We start from the raw sequence: 18,462 nt of genomic DNA on the forward strand, positions 1-18,462 counted from the left end.
TTTAAAGCTGAAACCTGATGCAAGCTGTTGTGTTTTTGCAGCGACCTGCAGAGGTTTGGTGTTAAACTGTCTCTGTTCATTGGATGGCTGAAACAAATATATTGTATATATAAATATATATATTCTTCTCTACAGTGACAGAAGTGGAATTGTCAGAAACACTGCATAATAACACAGCTAAAAATGATACTTTTCTTAGCCTTGCAACCTTACAAAAAATTACCTAGAAACTTACGAACAGCACATTAATGGTAACTGTACACTTTTAAAACACTTCTTCTCTAATTCCAAGAAAATGAAAGTAGAGAAAAGGGAAATGAAGAATAAAGTTTCACAGGGTAAGAATGTCCTTAAAAGAATGAATGAATCTGATTCTTGTAACTGGGTGATGCTTTACCACTTACTCTGTTCATTGCAGGGCTCTAGACTAACTTTTTGCTACGGTTGCACTGGTGCACCAGCACAAAAGTTAGAGGCACCCAAATGTTAGTTTTGTGAGCTTTAACCTGAGATTCTGCCGTTTCTGGCCAAATACATTTATATTTAAAAGTCAGGATTTAATGAATCGATATGGCTTCATTCAAGCTCCTCACCTCTCTATCTGCCTGCACTTTCAACTGGACCACGGCCAATCAGAGACCATCTTTGATTGGTTTAGACCACAATAGGGGCATAATGTGTGTCTGCTGTTGACCACACGGAGACTTTCAGAGTTTCGTAGTTCTTTTTTTTTTTTACTACACTCGAACATTTGGTCGCACCATTGAAAAATTTGGTGGCATTTGTGACCAAGTTGGTCGCACTCTAGAGTCCTGCTATGTGATGAGTCCACACACTTTCAGTTGTCTGGCAAAATTAACACAAATCAGCAAAATAAATTTCTCTTTATTAAAACACAATGAAGACAGAATCAGAATATGAGGAGAGTGATGTTTATTATCCTTTACTACTGTCACGGTGTGCTGGGCGGTCGTGGCGGCGTGCTGTGCTGTGTTAACATCTAAATGATTTACATCTATGTCCAAGTTTAAAAAAGACCATGACAACATGAAGAAATCTGAGCATTTTGATCATGAAAGCTGTGACAAAGGTGATTTCTGTTGTAGAAAGAGCCACGGGTGTGTTCAGCTGTGAGATCTGCTGTGAACAATGGACCATGACCCTCCCACCAGTCCACACATGTGGAACAGAATGAATCACACCTCAGTGCATCCTGTCACTTTGTACACCACAACATTTATTTGTCCTTTTATATTTACATTCATACCTATATCTCTATATTTATCTATTTATCTATCAATAAATCTGTTTCTACTCTCATTTTATGTGAGCGCTTGATGTTCGTTGTATATTTCCTGCTATGACAACTAAATTTCCCTCTGGGATTAATAAGGTTTCTTCTTCTTTATATTGTTTATTGGCGGTTGGCAAACAGCAAAATGGTGCATTAGTGCCACCAACTGATGTGGAGTGTCGATTCTGGTATCTGCCAAAGGGGGCTACTTTGATGAGTCAAAAGCTTAGAAGATATTTTGGTCCATAAGTTGATTTCATGATTTCTTTTTTTTTTTTTTTGCGTGTTTGTACCATGCTTTCATTTCAGAGGGCAATGAGACATTAAACTGCACAATTTTCTGCATAATTTTCAATAAAAAACTTCTAAAACTTTTGCAGTTAAATTAAATGCTATGAGACAGATACAAATATTTGATGGAACTTTGCGAGCCTGGTTCATCTTCTTGATTAATAGAAATGACGCCTGCTTCGACTGATCCTGATTATTTATAAGGTCGAACATCTAACCTGCCAACGGTGCCGCGTAGTGGACGGCAGTCTGCACGGAGACGGTTTTTCGGTGAACTTCGGCTTAAATTGTCCACAGTCGAAAGATGCCGAGCTCGAGCGAAACTGTCCGGAACATCCGGCTGTAGCTTCTCAACATAAACAGCAATGGCGGAGGCAGCAGCAGCGTCAACGGCGGCTTCAGCAGTAACAGGCGGTTGGACAAAACACGTAACCTGCAGGTAGGACAAGACAATAGAACTAGCACATTCAGACGGCGATCGCACACCGTGCCGTTTGACGCCAGAATAACGCTGCCAGGGCAGCTTATGAGTGATTGACGGGAATGTCTTTCAAGGGTCCGCTCAGCTGTTCGCGGAGCTAGCTGTAATGTTGTCATGTTCGCTGTGTTGTGGTCACACAGCAGCCTGCTGTGCTAGTTTAGCCGCCGTCCTGCTAGCTACGCTTTCGACAATCGGATCGGCAACGCTGAACTGTAAAGCTAGTGTCACACAGCAGCCCCTCGACGAAAGCTCTGAAGCTAGTCTCAGCTAGCAGTTCTCACTAGTTTCACATTAAAACCAACAAACTAATCTGCGTTTAAACCAGCGGCTTTAACTAGTTGTTGCCTTTCGGTGTCACATCATCTGCTAGGTTCACATCCGGACCAAGCTAGCGCCGCGGTCCCTTAAACATGACCGCGATGGCGTTATGAGTATGAAAGTACAAGATGACATCGACACGCATTTGATTCGCCTACATCCAAGTGACGGGCTGGCTGCTTTTTAACGCTGACATTGGGCTCTAAAAGGAAACACGCTGTTTCATGTGTTAAGTAAACTTTGATTTCCTTTTGTATTTCCAGATATTTCATGCACGGTCTGTGCAAAGAAGGGGAGAACTGTCGTTATTCCCATGACCTGACCAGCAGCAAACCTGCCAGCATGATTTGCAAATTCTTTCAGAAGGGAAACTGCGCGTTTGGGGACCGTTGCAGGTAAAGACTGAACTGACACCAGAGCAGGAATGTGCACCTGAGCGAAACCGAGCTTGCATGTTCGTGCTGCGACGCAGCGGCCCTGCAACGTGTTTTCAGCTGAGAGCTGAGCTGCTTTCTAAAAGTGGCAGCATAGCGGGTTTGCTAGCAGGGCTTCTCAGAAGTGTCCCCCTCAAGTAGATGTGACACCCGAGACTGCGCCTTAATGTCAACATGTTGTTGGTCTGTGTGTGTGGCAGCTTTATGTGGGTCAGAATCACACACGATGACCTGCTGTTTTACTGCATGAACTCTTGTATTTAAAATGACTGCCTGGGTCGTGCTGTGTATTTTACACGGTGGGACTCTGCCTTCAGAGGCCCAGATTAGTAGGATGACAGTTTCAGAACATGCATGGACAAATCTAATTAAAATCTGACAGAGTATGACTTGTTTGGAGTTTATCTTGTAGAAGGACTTGTGGCGGTTCTGTTTTAATTTAAATGTTAGTGAATATTTTTTTATTTATACATAAGTACGTACAAGCATTCGATTATTTATATTGACCATTGAAGATGGTGAATTTTCCAATTCCCAGCGTTCTGATTGCTTTAGATTGAATAAGTTATTATTTATTGTTACTGCTGCAGAAAGAATGAAAGAGGTGAGCAGCTAAATATAAACAAAATGTACAACAATATGTTTCCAGGCACTTTCCTTCTGTTCTTCTCAGTTTTAATGAAAATACAGTTGTACAGATCAAAACCTTTGTTAACAAGATGAAGATTGTTTCAGCCCTGCTTTGTTTTAGTACACAGCATGTTTGTATTATATTAATAAACAACAACATGTATACATACTAACGAGGCTCAAACATGCAGAGGTGTTTTTGAAAAGTGGATTAGGCTCCCAGCCGCCTCGTAGAGCCAGTGTCTGCTCCAGTTAGATCCTCTGAGCTGGTGAGTCAGTGTGAGGACCCCAGCAGCAGCAGGGGCACAGCGGTTTCACACATACTCGCATCTTTCTTTAATAGCATTTTTGCCTTTATGAAATCCTCAGGTTGCTATGTAGTACTGAGTTACTGTTGTGTGTGTTGTTGTTGTTAAGTCACATTCATCCATACCTGTGATTGAGCTGCACCATGGAGGTGCTCTCGTTATTTTGGAGGCTCCACAGGCCTTCGCACCCTGCATTGAGAGTCCAGAGAAAGACTCTCGCTGTGGGGGGTTATTAAGGTTGAATTCCCTGGGCTCTATCTATTGTGATGCACTCTGTTTTGTTCTTTCACTGTGTCTGTCTCTCTGCTGCTTTCTCTTCTGCGGCCCCCAGGGCCAGACAGGGTGCACTGCAGCCTGCATGGCAATTGCATAATGCTCCATCTCTGTGTCTCTGTTTCTCTCTGTTGCTGGGTTCCCCAGGTTCACTGTGCTGCAGCTCCCTCCTCTCATTTCTTTATGCATTGCCTCAGCACAGCGCCCTCCCCTCCCCACTTATTCAACACTCCACAGTCTAGGAATAGTCTGGTTGTGCTCTGAGCTAGTCTAACAGAAAGGAGAAAAAACCATCAAGGGGAGAAAAAGATGCATAAAGTAACAAAAGCAGCAAATGTGCTGGTAATTAAGATTTACTCAGTAAATGACTAAAGAAAGCACCAGAAAAGCACGATGATGCCATGTTGAGCTCACATTGAGTCACGGTGCACGATTTGTACCTGATGCATGCAGTTGTTCAGAGATGGCACAGGTAGGACTGAGTTTATGCAATTCTGAACACAGGTAAAAGGAGAGCCACAGGGACGTTTTAACGCCAACAAATTATGGAATGGAAAGTGTGTGTGAGGCTTACAAATAGCCTTACCTGAAATTTGGCTGCTTTCGTTCAAAGTCATGTTTACCATGTGATCTCTGTCCCAGTTATAATGAAGCAATAATGTAATGAAGAGTTTTAGATCTCGCTGTAGAAGTCTCTCTCTGCTGCTCTTGCAAAGGCTAGATGATGTTACAGGGAGGCAAATCTTTGGGCGCACAGTAGAGTATACCTACTGTCTCTGTGCACGGAGCTCCAGCTGCACAGGAGAAAGGGCTCCACTTGTCTCCTTCACTGACATCCTGTTCTTAATCTATAGGCTTTAATGTCAGCCCTCCCTTTGCAACCATAACAGCAACAATTTTTGACTGTTCTCCAGAAGCGAGGTCAGACACCGATGTTTGACGAGAAGGCCTGGATCGCAGTCTGCGCTTTATAATTCATTGCAAAAGTGTTTTATCGGGTTGAGGTCAGGTTTCTGTGCAGGCCAGTCAAGTTCTTCTGCACCAAACTCGTTCATCCATGTCTTTATGGAGCGTTCTTCGTGCACAGTCATGTTGGAACATAAAGGGCTCATCTCCAAACTGTTCCTGCAAAGTTAGGAGCATGACATTCTCCAGAGTTCCTGTCACTAAGGGACCTTGAAAAACAACCCCTTACCATTCCTCACTGCGGAGAACACATCTCCACACGTGGAAGCACGTGTTTTACACCACTGCATTGCACTTGATGCTGTTGCTCGCCCTATCATGAAACTCTCTGCGCACGGTTCTTGGGTTAATCTGAAGACCATAAGAAGTTTGGAGGTCTGCAGTGACTGACTCAGCAGGAGGTTTGTGACCTCTGCACCCTATTTGCCCCAGCGTGCCCCGACGCTGCTTATTTATTTATTTATTTATTTATTTATTTATTTATTTATTTATTTATTCCCCTTTTAAATGTGGCCTACCACCAGGGCTAACGCTAGGAGGTTAATCTGTGGGTGGAACCTTATCAATAATTTCAAAAAAGGTTTAAATTAATGAAGTATTTATGTATTTCATTAATTAAATCAGCTGTTTACTTATTAGACAGTTTAATTGAACACTACACCGTCTGAGAAACCATGATGTGATCAGTAACAGTCTTTTCTTATTCTGTTCTGTTAGTATGAAGCACAGGCGTATGGATGAGTTTAGGGCTGGGCCATATCATCCCGTTCACGGTAATACCGGTGTAACGTTGGGCAACGACAAGAAAATGAAATATAACGATAGAATATGGGTAAAACGCGCATGTGCAGTGCCTTTGTTTTCATACGCACATGGCTGCGACGCAGAACGAGAAGAGCGAAAGCAGATCGTTGAATGAAACAGATGAACCTGAACTGGTTTGTAAAAATGCTGCAGCTTCACTGGTGTGGAACTGGTTTAGCTTTCGTCCGTCAGATACACAACAAAGCACTATTTTTGGTAGCGCATGCTAGCGGGCCGTCGTTATTACCGTGTTGTTTGGAAAATACGGCGCACTTAAAATCAATCCTTTGATTTTTCTGAAAGTCGACAGAGCCCCTTATAATCCCGTGTGCCTTATGTATGAACTCTGGTTGTGTTTACTGACCTCGAAACGATTTTATGTACACGGCATACATGCATATAATGCATGGCAGCCTCGTCGCGAGCTCCCCCAAGCAACAGCTGTTTTTTGTGTTTAATTTTACTTTTCCTTTATTTTTTCACGAGCAGCACTTGTCTCCTTGTGTACGACCGACAAACCTTACTGGACATAAAAGACGGACTTTCCAATCACTTTCCGGAGTTCAAGTTTTGCAACACGGACCCTCCGTTTGCAGACCCCCCATTCATCTCACGTGAGACATCTTTGTTCTCTGGCCCTGGAGGCCGCAAACGCTGACGCAGAGGGTGAAGATCTGGCGTTCTGGTTCGACTGAGACGGCGCACTTACAGACCACCGTTACCCAGTTTATTACTGGCTAATATGCAGTCTCTGGAGAACAAGCTGTGCGAGCTTCGGGCACGGATCTCATTCCAGCGAGAGATGCGGGACTGCTGCGTGATCTGCCTCACAGAAACCTGGCTATCGGACAAAGTACCGGACTCCGCAATACAACTGCCGGGGTTCTCTGTGCACCGCGCGGACAGGTCACAGGATCTTACTGGGAAAAGCAGAGGCGGTGGTGTATGTTTCATGATCAACAACAGCTGGTGTGATTATGCGAACGTGCACCCGGTCAAATCCTTCTGCTCACCGGACCTGGAGTACCTGATGATTAAGTGCCGGCCATTCTGGCTACCGAGGGAATTTACAGCAGTGATTATTACGGCTGTTTACATTCCCCCACAAGCCGACACTGACCGTGCACTCAGGGAACTGTACAGCGCGATCAGCAGCGAGGAAACCGCACACCCAGAGGCAGCGTTTATCACAGCCGGAGACTTTAATAAGGGAAACCTGAAGAAAGTCTCACCCAAACTCCACCAACACATCCATTTTAACACCCGTGGAGATCGGCTACTTGACCACTGTTACACCTCTTTCCGGGATGCATACAAAGCCCTCCCTCGTGCCCCATTCGGCCAATCAGATCACCGCTCCATCCTGATCCTGCCTGCCTACAGGCAGAAGCTGAAACAGGAAGCTCCAACCCGGAGGGCGGTGCACTGTTGGACGGACCAATCGGAGTCTGCGCTGCGGGACTGTTTTGATCACGCGGACTGGGAAATGTTTCACGTGGCTGCTAAAGACATCGACGAGTACACAGACTCAGTCTGTGGATTTATCAGGAAATGCGTGGAAGATGTCGTCCCAGCCAGAACAGTTAAATCCTTCCCAAATCAAAAACCCTGGATTAACGGAGATGTTCGCGCGGCACGGAGCACCGCCTTTGCCTCCGCGAACACATCGGACTACAAACACGCACATTACCAACTCCGGAAGACGATCAAAGCAGCCAAACGTGAGTACAGGGACAGGGTGGAGCAACAGTTTGACAACCCTCGGAGTATGTGGCAGGGACTAAACACGATCACAGACTTTAGAGGGAAAACCAGCACACCGCAGACCACGGCCTCTCTGTGTGAGGATCTAAACGTATTCTACGCTAGATTCGACACAGCGAACACCATGAGACCGGACAGTGTGCGCACCGCGGATGACGTCAGTGCGCACACTGTGTCTGAGGAGGATGTGCGGAAGTGCTTCAGGAAGGTGAACGCACGCAAAGCTGCTGGTCCGGACGGGATTCCCGGCCGCGTCCTCAGGTCATGCGCGGCTCAGCTGGCTGGAGTGTTCACGCACATCTTCAACCTTTCCCTCTCTCTGTCTGTAGTCCCAGCCTGCTTCAAAATGGCCACCATCGTCCCTGTACCCAAATCCTCCACCATCTCCTCATTGAACGACTGGCGACCTGTAGCCCTGACCCCCATCGTAAGCAAATGCTTCGAGAAGCTGGGACTTCATCTGCTCTGCACTACCCGACTCACTGGACCCTCTACAGTTCGCATACCGCCACAACAGGTCCACTGATGATGCCATAGCCCTGACACTACACACTGCCCTGTCACACCTGGAGAAGAGAGACACGTATGTGAGGATGCTGTTTGTAGATTACAGCTCAGCATTCAATACCATCGTTCCCTCGAAGCTGGACAGGAAACTGCAGGATCTAGGACTGAGCAGCTCCCTCTGCAGCTGGATCCTTAGCTTCCTGTCTGACAGACGCCAGGTGGTCAGACTGGGCAGCATCACCTCATCCCCCATCACACTGAACACTGGTGCTCCACAGGGGTGTGTACTGAGCCCTCTCCTGTACTCACTCTACACCTACGACTGCACAGCCACTAACAGCTCCAACATCATTGTGAAGTTTGTGGACGACACTACAGTGGTGGGTCTTATCACCAACGGTGATGAGACGGCTTACAGGGAGGAGGTCAGCGCCCTGACCCACTGGTGTCAAGACAACCATCCCACCCTCAACGTCGCAAAGACAAAGGAGTTGATAGTGGACTTCCGGAGGTGCAGAGAAGTACACACCCCCATCACCATCAACGGCGCTGCTGTGGAGAGAGTGAGCAGCTTCCGGTTCCTTGGAGTACATCTGGCTGAGGATCTTACGTGGTCAGTACACACAAACAAAACAGTGAAGAAGGCGCAGCAGCGCCTCTTCTTTCTCAGGAGACTGAAAAGATTCGGCATGAGCCCCCGCATCCTCAGGACCTTCTATCACTGTGCCATTGAGAGCATCCTCACTGGATGCATCACCACCTGGTATGGCAACAGCACCGCCTACAACTGCAAAGCTCTCCAGCGAGTAGTGCGGTGCTCTGAACGGATAATTGGAGGTGAGCTTCCCTCCCTCCAAGACATCTACAGGAAGCACTGCCTGAGGAAAGCGGGGAGGATCATCAAGGACTCCAGTCACCCCAGCCATAAACTGTTCAGACTGCTTCCATCAGGAAGGAGGTTCTGCAGCATCCGGTCCCGTACCAGCAGACTGAGAGACAGCTTCTTCCACCAGGCCATCAGACTGCTGAACACGTCATAGACACCTCAGCTTCACTACTGGAACTTCAACATTATGCACTCCACACTGTATATAAATGCCACTTGTTTTGCACATATTCAACTCTGTATATTTTATATATTTTATTTATTGTTTACTCTATTTAATTTGTAAAATATGTGTACACACACACACACACACGTAGAAAAACACATTTAGTATACACATCCAGTAATGCATATACTATTATATATTGTACATATATTTGTTAGTCTCAGATGTAGCCATTCTTATATTTTGCTTGTGCAAAATACAATAACGTAAAACAACTCTGTTGCTTGTGAAGCTCGCACACAAGAATTTCACTCACATGTGCTGTACCAATGTACCTGCACATGTGATGTGACAATAAAACTGATTTGATTTGCTGAGGATATGTCGGCCAATTTCTGTCAGCAAGGAATTTGCATTTGCACTGTTAATTTTTTACATAACTTTAATGCACTTAAACAGCTGCTTGTTTAAGTGAAAATACATTGATTGTTTGTTTTTTTTTTGCACTAATAAAGTTCAGGAGTTGTAAAGTATTTTGTCTCGTGTCACTTATATCATCAGTTATATCGTTATCGCAAATTTTCAAATGTGTATCGAGATAAATATTTTTGGTCGCCCTGCTCTAGATGAGTTTGTCCTGTAAAGAGGTTCATGCAGCTCTCAAATGGCTGAAGTCATGACAGAGAATCTTTATCAGCAGCAGCTGGGAACATCAAAGATAAGAGCGAGCCTCCCTCCAGAGCTTCTCCACTGCAATCGAGATTCCTGAACTTTGGAAACTTGTTGTTTTGGACTGAAAAAACTTTCGGACAGAAGCCGTTTTAGTTCCTGTTGGCACCTTTTTTATTCATATTACTAGCACTTTAATTTGTCTAACTTGATATTTTTTTTTTATTCTGACTATCACATTAAGTAATATTTAAAATACATTCGGTTATTTTCAAATTGATGTTTCCTGGATGATTATCTAATTTGCTGTGGGACGAGAGGCTGATCCTCACAGGTGGGCGGAGCAGGTGAGGTACTGGATCCTAGAACAGCAGGTTTGTCCACAGGAAGCGGAGATGAGAGAGAATAAAATAATCATTGACTAATCAAAGACAAATCTGCAGATTAGTCGGCAACCAAAATCATTTTAGTTGTAGCCCTACTGACCACTTTGTGGCTGAGTTGCTGTCATTCCCAATCGCGTCCACGTGGTAATAATACCACTGTAGTAATGAGGAAAGTTGCCGATTAGACTCTTGCACAGGTGACCTCCCATCACGGTACCATGCTAGAATTCACGGAGCTCCTGAAAGCGACCCGTTCTTTCACAGATGTCTGTGGAAGCAGTTTGCTGGCCTGGCTGCTTGATTTTATACACCTGTGACTCCAGTGATGGAACACCTGAATGTAATTATGTGAATGACTAAACCTGGTGTATTGTTATTAAGCTCCTCCACTTGGGGCAGCGACTTGTCCCAGACTCAGAGTGGGTGCTCTACCCTTAGATGCATCAGAAACAAGTTGGAGTTTAGTCTTGTCCTACTACGAGGAGCCAGGACTGAACCAACCTTCTGATTAATGTAAGAAGCGATGTGTTGTTTGTTTACTGCTACGCTGTAACAGTCCTGGTGTGACGTTGTCGTTCTTCAGGTTTGAACACTCTAAACCAGTAAAGAACGAGGAACTGCCAGCCTCCCAGACGCTGCCGCTCGCCTCCGTCTCGCTGCCCAGTCCAGCAGATCCTGAGCCCAGTGGGCCGACGCCTGGACCAGTGGTGCCTGACTGGGTCAATGCTGCAGAGTTTGTTCCAGGACAGCCCTACTGTGGACGTGGTGAGCAGTCAGGATTGATAACATCACGATGCCTACTAATGCTGATGCTTTTGCTGTTATGGGGGAAACAACTTAATTATGCACACATGCTGTCACATCGGTGTTTTGTTTTCCTGACATTTAAACCCAAATAATGTGTGCGGCGCCCAGCCTGCCAGCCCGCGAGGGTTGAGCTCCAGGAACAACTATGAACATGCAAAGAATGTGAAGCTCAAAATGCTCCACTTTAAGGATGCTGTGCTCCATCTGAAAACGCAGAGGAACTTCAGTTGTGTGTGTGTGTGTGTGTGTGCAGCTGAGCCAGCGACTGTGGAGAGCACAGTCCCTCTCATTGAGGAGCTTGACCGTGATCCTGCGCTGGACAACGAAGATTTGAGGAAGCAGCTCTGTCCGTATGCTGCTGTCGGAGAGTGCCGCTATGGAATCAACTGTGCTTATCTCCATGGCGATGTGTGTGACATGTGTGGCCTCCAGGTGCTCCACCCCTCTGACAACACTCAGCGCTCAGAGCATACCAAGGTAACCGTTACAGCACGGCCTGCTGGTGGTGCACAAATTCCATCACCGTCTTTCTGCAATCGTTTTATTGCACAAACTCGATGATGGAAACCATCATTGAGACGCACCTTACTTAAACCTTTAAGGCCATCGGAGCGTGCACGCCCCATTTTACGCAACGATTTTAAAATCCTGGTGGAATTGCAACCACATAGGCTGCTATTGTTATTGTTATTATTATTATTATTATTATTGTTTTTGCATGTGAAACTGGAGCAGTTGTACTTGTGTAAGATGGATTCAGCTTGTCCCGGGTCGCAGTTTCCTTCCACAAACTGCTTTGCAAAAATCATGTAAAAAGCGCTGACAACAACAAAAACATTATAATCCAGAAACATCTGATCTGATCAGCTGTTCGTAGCACTTCCTACGTTAGAATAAATGTCAGCGCGAACTATCACACGTCTGCCCTTACCTGCAGAAACTGGAAGTGTCATTTTTCGTGGGAAACGTATTTTTTTTTTTTTAATGCTGGTTTTGTTTTTTGGGTTTTTTTTGTTTGTTTGTTTTTCCTGCAGTTGATAAAAATTAGTGTATCCCAAAAATGAAACTATGAAGACACTCGCAATAAATTTCCTGCGCTTGGAAACTATTTTGTGCGACTTTTTTGCGTAACAGTCTTGAGGGACGTCCCTCCGACGTTTCTCTAACTAGAAATATGTGCAAAAAAAAGATTTTCCATTTTTTTTGTAGTTTATTGCACTTTTTTTTTGCAATTTATGTCGTTACTATGGGCTTAATGCAAACATATTATTAAAATCTGGGACATAACGGTTGTATTGATGTACGGTAGCTTGAAATGCTCCCAAAAATGGCGGCATGTAAAAACATAGATAAGCTCTGGTTGTGGTGGGCTTCAAAGGGGACATTTCACTAACTGTAGGTGGGCGTATATGTATGTGAGCTTGTGTTTCCAGTTGGTCCCCTCCACATTCGTGCCCATGAGTGTGTGTAAATGCAGCCGTGGATTTCTTTTTAAGATTCTTCAACCCGTCCTCTGTGTTACTCCTGCCTGAATGCAGTCTGACAAAACACCGCCCAACTTACAAGAAGCTGATTAAAGCCAGAAATGTTCTGCATGCAGTGAAGGCCTCTGTGTTGATTCCTCAGCTTACTGAAGGTCATTCCCTGTTGTAGGCGTGCATTGAAGCCCATGAGAAAGACATGGAGATATCATTTGCCATCCAGCGCAGCAAGGACATGATGTGCGGCGTGTGCATGGAGGTGGTGTTTGAGAAGGTCAACCTTAGCGAGCGCCGCTTTGGCATCCTCTCCAACTGCAACCACTGCTACTGTCTGAAGTGCATTCGCAAGTGGAGGAGTGCCAAGCAGTTTGAGAGCAAAATCATCAAGTAAGTGCTTCAGTCTGTTGTGGACAAAGTGGAAGTGACATTGTGGGTGTGGAGTAAGAGTCTGCAGGACATCAGAGCTTGTTGTTTCACGGCTGGTCAGGGTGGACAGTTCCAGCCTTTGTAAAGGGTTCTTTAGGCGCTTTTCTCCTCTACCTGAGCGCTCAAAGCATTTATACAACTTGCCTCGTTCACTCATTCATACTAGCAAGGATGGGAGCGTGAGGATTTTTGACAGCAGCCAGGGATCAAACCGAGATGAGCTGCTCCACCTCCTGAGCTACAGCCAGCTCACACACCCGAGTGTCCACTCTTTAAAGGCTCTTTAAATATGTAGCTGCAGAAAGTGGAATGCAAAAATATCTATAGGCAAAACGATGCTTATAGAAAACATCAGGTTCATCGCAGATCTGTCAAGAAAACATCAGCTCGTTCAATGCGACACTAGCCGAGGTCTGTGGCTGCTAACCCTGCTCTCAGGGTGGAGCAGGTTGTCTGAACCAACAGGATGATGGTTTGATCCCCAGCTGTTCTAGTGTGAGTGCATGCTTGCTGTGCTTTATTCAGGTCCATTTTATTTATATAAATATTAATCACAACAATAGTCACTTAAAGCCATTTTATATTGTCAGACAATGAGACTGGGTCAAAACAAAAATAATCTTTCTTTTTCTTTTTTGGGGCAGGTCTTGTCCAGAGTGTCGAATCACATCCAATTTTGTCATCCCAAGTGAGTACTGGGTGGAAGATAAGGACGACAAGCAGAAACTCATCCAGAAATACAAAGACGGCATGGGGTAGGGTTTGCATGACACGCCCACACTCACTAAAGAGCATCGCTGCTGCAACGAGGCGTCGCACCATCTCATGTATACACAACATATTGTGTAGTGTGGGAAACGGTGACACAGAGTTGTTGTTCATCTTTAGTTTGACTAAACTAAACGAGAATGCAGTAGGAGCAGGACTGAAGCTGAAGCTTTAAGGCAGGTTTTATAACTCTGCAGCTGGCCAACGACAGCAAGTTATAAAACCTGCAGGAAGAAGAAGCAGATTTTTGAATAGGAAGCTGTGATCAGAGACACAGCAGTGGGATGGTGAGCGCACAGTGTGGGGAGTCGTGATCGGAAACTGAAACACACGAGGATTAGCTGTCCTAGTGTGAGCTGTCGAGACGGCATCTTTATTCTCTGGTTTCCTCTTTGCCTTCTCCAGAAGTAAACCATGCCGATACTTTGACGAGGGTCGTGGAACGTGCCCCTTTGGCTCAAACTGCTTCTACAAGCACGCCTTTCCTGACGGGCGGCTGGAGGAAGCTCAGCCTCAGCGAAGACAGACTGGATCCAACAGCAGGAACCGGGTAACTTTTTCTGAACTCTTTCATATCATAGCCGGACAGGAGAGTGTGTTTATCTTCTGCTCTGGACACCCACTGCAAGGGAGTGGGGTGGGGGGGTGGGGGAGGTGGGGCACGAGCAGTAGGTGTGTTGTAGAGGGAAGAAAAAACTTCAGCATTGGATTAGCAATGGCAGGCGGGCGGGCGGGCGGGCGGGCGACGATGGTGCAGGAAACATTAGAAGCAGCCGTGAAATAAAAATAGGAAACCGTGGCTACACTGTGTCCACATGGTTAAAAGCACAAATGTGTTTCGTTTTAGTTTTCTTGCGGTTCCTTTCAGAACTCGAGGCGAACGCCGCTGTGGGACATCCTCGACGAGCGGGAAAGCACCGACTCCTTCGACAACGAGGACGAGGAGATGGTAACGTTCGAGCTGAGCGACATGCTCCTCATGCTGCTCGCCGCGGGAACCGACGACGAGGTGACTGATTCAGAGGACGAGTGGGACTTGTTTCATGAGGAGCTGGACGATTTCTATGAGATTTACCTATAGCAGCCCCGACCGCCGGCGCCCTACATCCACCCCTCACCTCCCCGTATATACTAGACACTAGAATGGACTGTCTTGTGCGAGTGATGGACAGTAGCTTTCCCTCCACCCCTGTATTGTGGCAGTGCCTTTAAGCAGGCCATTAATAATGAACTTCTAAAATATTTAAAAAACAAAAAAAAGGAAAAACCAACAAGTCGGTGCACTCGTGCTAAACATTTTCTAGACATTTATTCTTGTGAGTCTTTCTTGTGTGGTTCATGTTAAAAGGAAACGATAAAAGAACTCGGTATAAAATTTAACAAAGCTTATAACTTTCTTCAAATAATAAAAATTGTCAAGTTTATTTGTGGGCGAGGGTTTGACTTCTTATCTAGCCAGGTGTTTGTACATAATCCTGAGACTTTACACTCGAGCTTACTCGGCACCATTTACTGTAATCGTGAGGCCGTGTTGTAAGATTTTATAGATGGTTTTTGAAGATCCCAATCTTTTTCTTTATGAACGCTGATGACAGCAAATATATTGTGCAGATGGTTAATAAATTAGCTGTAATGACGACATCTTCCACCGCCACATATTTCCTACAGTTCACGCCATTAAAGCATTTTATACCTCAACATAAACTGTAGAAAATCCAAACGATGGACTAAAGTGTCCTGATGCAGGACGGGCGTCTTTGTTACCGTCAGGCTTCACTTATTGAACAGCTCCAAAAACTCAGAGCAAACAAAGGAGTTTGTTGTTTGGAACAAATTAGGTCCACATTGTGACTGATGGCAGCTGAACAAAGGTTCTTCAGGAAACCCTCCTGAGGCTCCGTGTCGCCTGTTTCTCACCTGAGACGTTGAGCTCAGATCTCTCTGACACATCAGTGTGATTCTCACTGTTACAGCAGTACTACTGAACAAAACGCAAGTGTGTCGAAGCCACTAGTGGACAGAGTTCGTGAGCTGCTCAATAACCGAAGCGTCTGCTAACCCCGTGCACCCGACGGAGCGGTCTGTGGGTGATCACCTGTATTTGGACATGAGGAGAGTATTTGCCCCGTACGTGCCAGCTGCAGTATCGGTCAGATAAATGATGTAAGCATGGACACTTTTGAAAACTACCAGCCTCTAACCCCAACCCCGGGGCCTCGAGGTAGCGCAGAGCAAGCCCTCCCAGAACCAGCTCCAAAGTCACTGCTTGAGCTCAAACGGACTTCAGTAAGCCTTGAAGCTGAGACGCTGACCCACACTCCTGACAGCTGGTGCTGACTTGTTGAATGCCACTGGAATGCATATGTTTATACTGAAATGAGTGTTTTCAATGTTCCACAGCCATCCATCTTAACTTGACATTAAAGTTTAAAAATCTTCCTGCTGTGTCGACTTCGTTCATGGATCAGCTTTACTCTGATTCTGATTAGTAGCTGTTTTTAAGAACAAATTTCAGCCTTTGTCACTTTTGTGCGATATAAAACAACAACTCTCATTTAGCTTTACTTTAATGTGTTTTGGATAATTGTCCTCCAGCCTGTGCCTGACGTCTCTGCTTGCTGGAGTTCTTGAACAGCCTTCGGTGCAGAATTTCTTCAGTTGCGAGACATTTAAAAATGTTCTTGAAATTCTAATGAATATTTCCGATAAGATAAGATAACCTTTATTAGTTATAAAAAATTACGAGAAGAAAAGATAAGAAAGAAAGAAACTCAGAATGAGCAGAGCTGCTGTAACAGGCTGCCGCACACGGGGGGCGCCGGAAGCTGATGGTGCTAAATGTGTAAACCAGCTGCTGGTCAAACTCGTATGGCCCTTTTTGTGTGGAGATTCAAACTGGGGGTGTCCACAGACTTCTTTTCATGTGCTGTTGTAATGAATTTGTCCCAAATAACAGGCGGTTTACGGTTGCGTATCGATCGTTTCGTAACCTCCTTGCCACCCAAAGTCATACAAACCTTTATTTAGGAAAGCTTTTTTTTATTTTTACTTTTTGGCTGGCTGACCAAAATTACAGCGCGCAGCATCGACTCATCCAAGAGGTCAGAAAAGTCCCCAGAACAACATCCACAGAACTGCCGGCCTCAGTTAAAGTCAGTGTTCACGGCTCCATCATAAGAAACTGGACAAAAGTGTCCTGCATGGCAGAGCCCCAAGATAAAAACCACTGCTGAGCAACAGGAACGTAAAGGTCATCCTGATGACCCCCGAGATGCTCTGTGGGCTGACAGACAACAGTTCAACTTTTTGGAAGGTGTGTCCTGTTACATCTGGCGTAAAAATACCATTTCAGCAAAGGAAGATCATGCCATGGATCAGCCAACATGCTGTTCTGTGGGAAATGGAGCCACGAATTGGTGCTGCAGAGAGTGGCACAACCAGTTAATAGGTTTAGGTTTTCCACACAGGGCCAGGTAGGTCTGGATTTATTTCCCCTTAATAAACACCTGAAAGAGGAATCAGACGAACGAACATTTGGTTGATTGAAGTCCAATCAACTTCATATTTGAACGGAAGAAAAAACTAAGCTGATGAAAATTTAAAGTGAAATCTAATATCAACAGTAAAAAAAAAAAAATCTGGGTTTTTTGCATCTTTACATGAATGTTTAGATCTGAATTTAACTCCGTTTGTTCACAATTTAATATATTTTGTATACAAGGAAGAGAGAAACCAAAGAACTGATCTGCTGTCAGGGATTCATCCACAGTGTCACAACCCCACCGTGAAGTGAAAGTGGAGAAACGCTGCTGGAGAGTCTTTTGAGGGTTTTATGAGATATACTGTTTATTCACAGGAGACCATAAACCAGTAAAGAAGAAAGAGCTGTGACACACGTCCTTCTTCATTAACATTTCGGCTCCTTTGCGCTTCTTTGGTTCGTCCTCTGCAGCTCGGATTAAAAGGTAAAATGTGATCATCTCGGTTAAAAGGAGGGAGGAGCGGACTGGGCCAGTGCCCTGTACTGTCTGTGGTCCTTTATGACAGCTCCCGTACGCCAGATGGCCAGTCCGGCCGTGATGGGCGGCTTGACACAGACCGTTGCTTTAGGAGGAACTCCAGTCCTGTTTGCTCGGAATATGTGTGTTTGTTAATGCTCCAAAATGTAGGTGTGATCTGAAATCCTCCTTTCGGATTAAAGAGGTCTCTGGTCTTTAAAAAGGACTCATTTTCAGTTTTGCTCTTACGCGCGTGCACCTGATGGAGAGGGGACTGGGCGAACATTGAAGCCTGATCTGACCCAACGGCAGCACATGATCTAAGAAACCGAAACTAACAGCAACTACACCGCAATCCAAGCCTTTTCAACAGCAAACCACTATTGTTACATTCTTAGACGTGAACATATGGGGCGCCGTTTGTAAAGTGAAACATGCTGAAATTAACGGCAACATTTTTCCACATTTAGCTCAAAACAAGTCATTTTTTACAACATTTAGTAAAATATTTGTAACTTTTCATATTTAAAACAGAATTTTAAATGTTAAATCTAAATGTTAAATATTCAATCTAAATGTTAAATGTTAAATCTAAATATTATATTTAAATCTAAATGTTAAATCTAAATATTATATTTAAATCTAAATCTAAATGTTAAATCTAAATATTATATTTAAATCTAAATGTTAAATCTAAATATTATATTTAAATCTAAATGTTAAATCTAAATGCTAAATGTTAAATCTAAATGTTAAATCTAAATATTTAGATTTAAATCTAAATGTTAAATGTTAAATCTAAATA

The 18,462-nt window shown here is 44.7% G+C and overlaps 1 protein-coding gene across 1 annotated transcript; it reads left to right on the plus strand.

Moving 5' to 3' along the window:
• Positions 1–1,874: 1,874 nt before the first annotated feature.
• Positions 1,875–15,083, plus strand: mkrn1 (makorin, ring finger protein, 1). The gene is made up of 8 exons (XM_085386511.1): positions 1,875–2,024; positions 2,648–2,779; positions 10,761–10,942; positions 11,238–11,461; positions 12,638–12,852; positions 13,536–13,646; positions 14,065–14,209; positions 14,528–15,083. The coding sequence occupies exons 1-8, from the start codon at positions 1,951–1,953 to the stop codon at positions 14,738–14,740; spliced, it is 1,296 nt and encodes a 431-aa protein (XP_085242637.1). The 5' UTR covers positions 1,875–1,950; the 3' UTR covers positions 14,741–15,083.
• The last annotated feature ends 3,379 nt before the right edge of the window (positions 15,084–18,462 follow it).

Source organism: Rhamphochromis longiceps, linkage group LG17 (genome assembly GCF_057381845.1).
Source record: "Rhamphochromis longiceps isolate RC_006_pf linkage group LG17, R_longiceps_female_GT1.1, whole genome shotgun sequence".
Classification (NCBI taxonomy): domain Eukaryota; kingdom Metazoa; phylum Chordata; class Actinopteri; order Cichliformes; family Cichlidae; genus Rhamphochromis; species Rhamphochromis longiceps.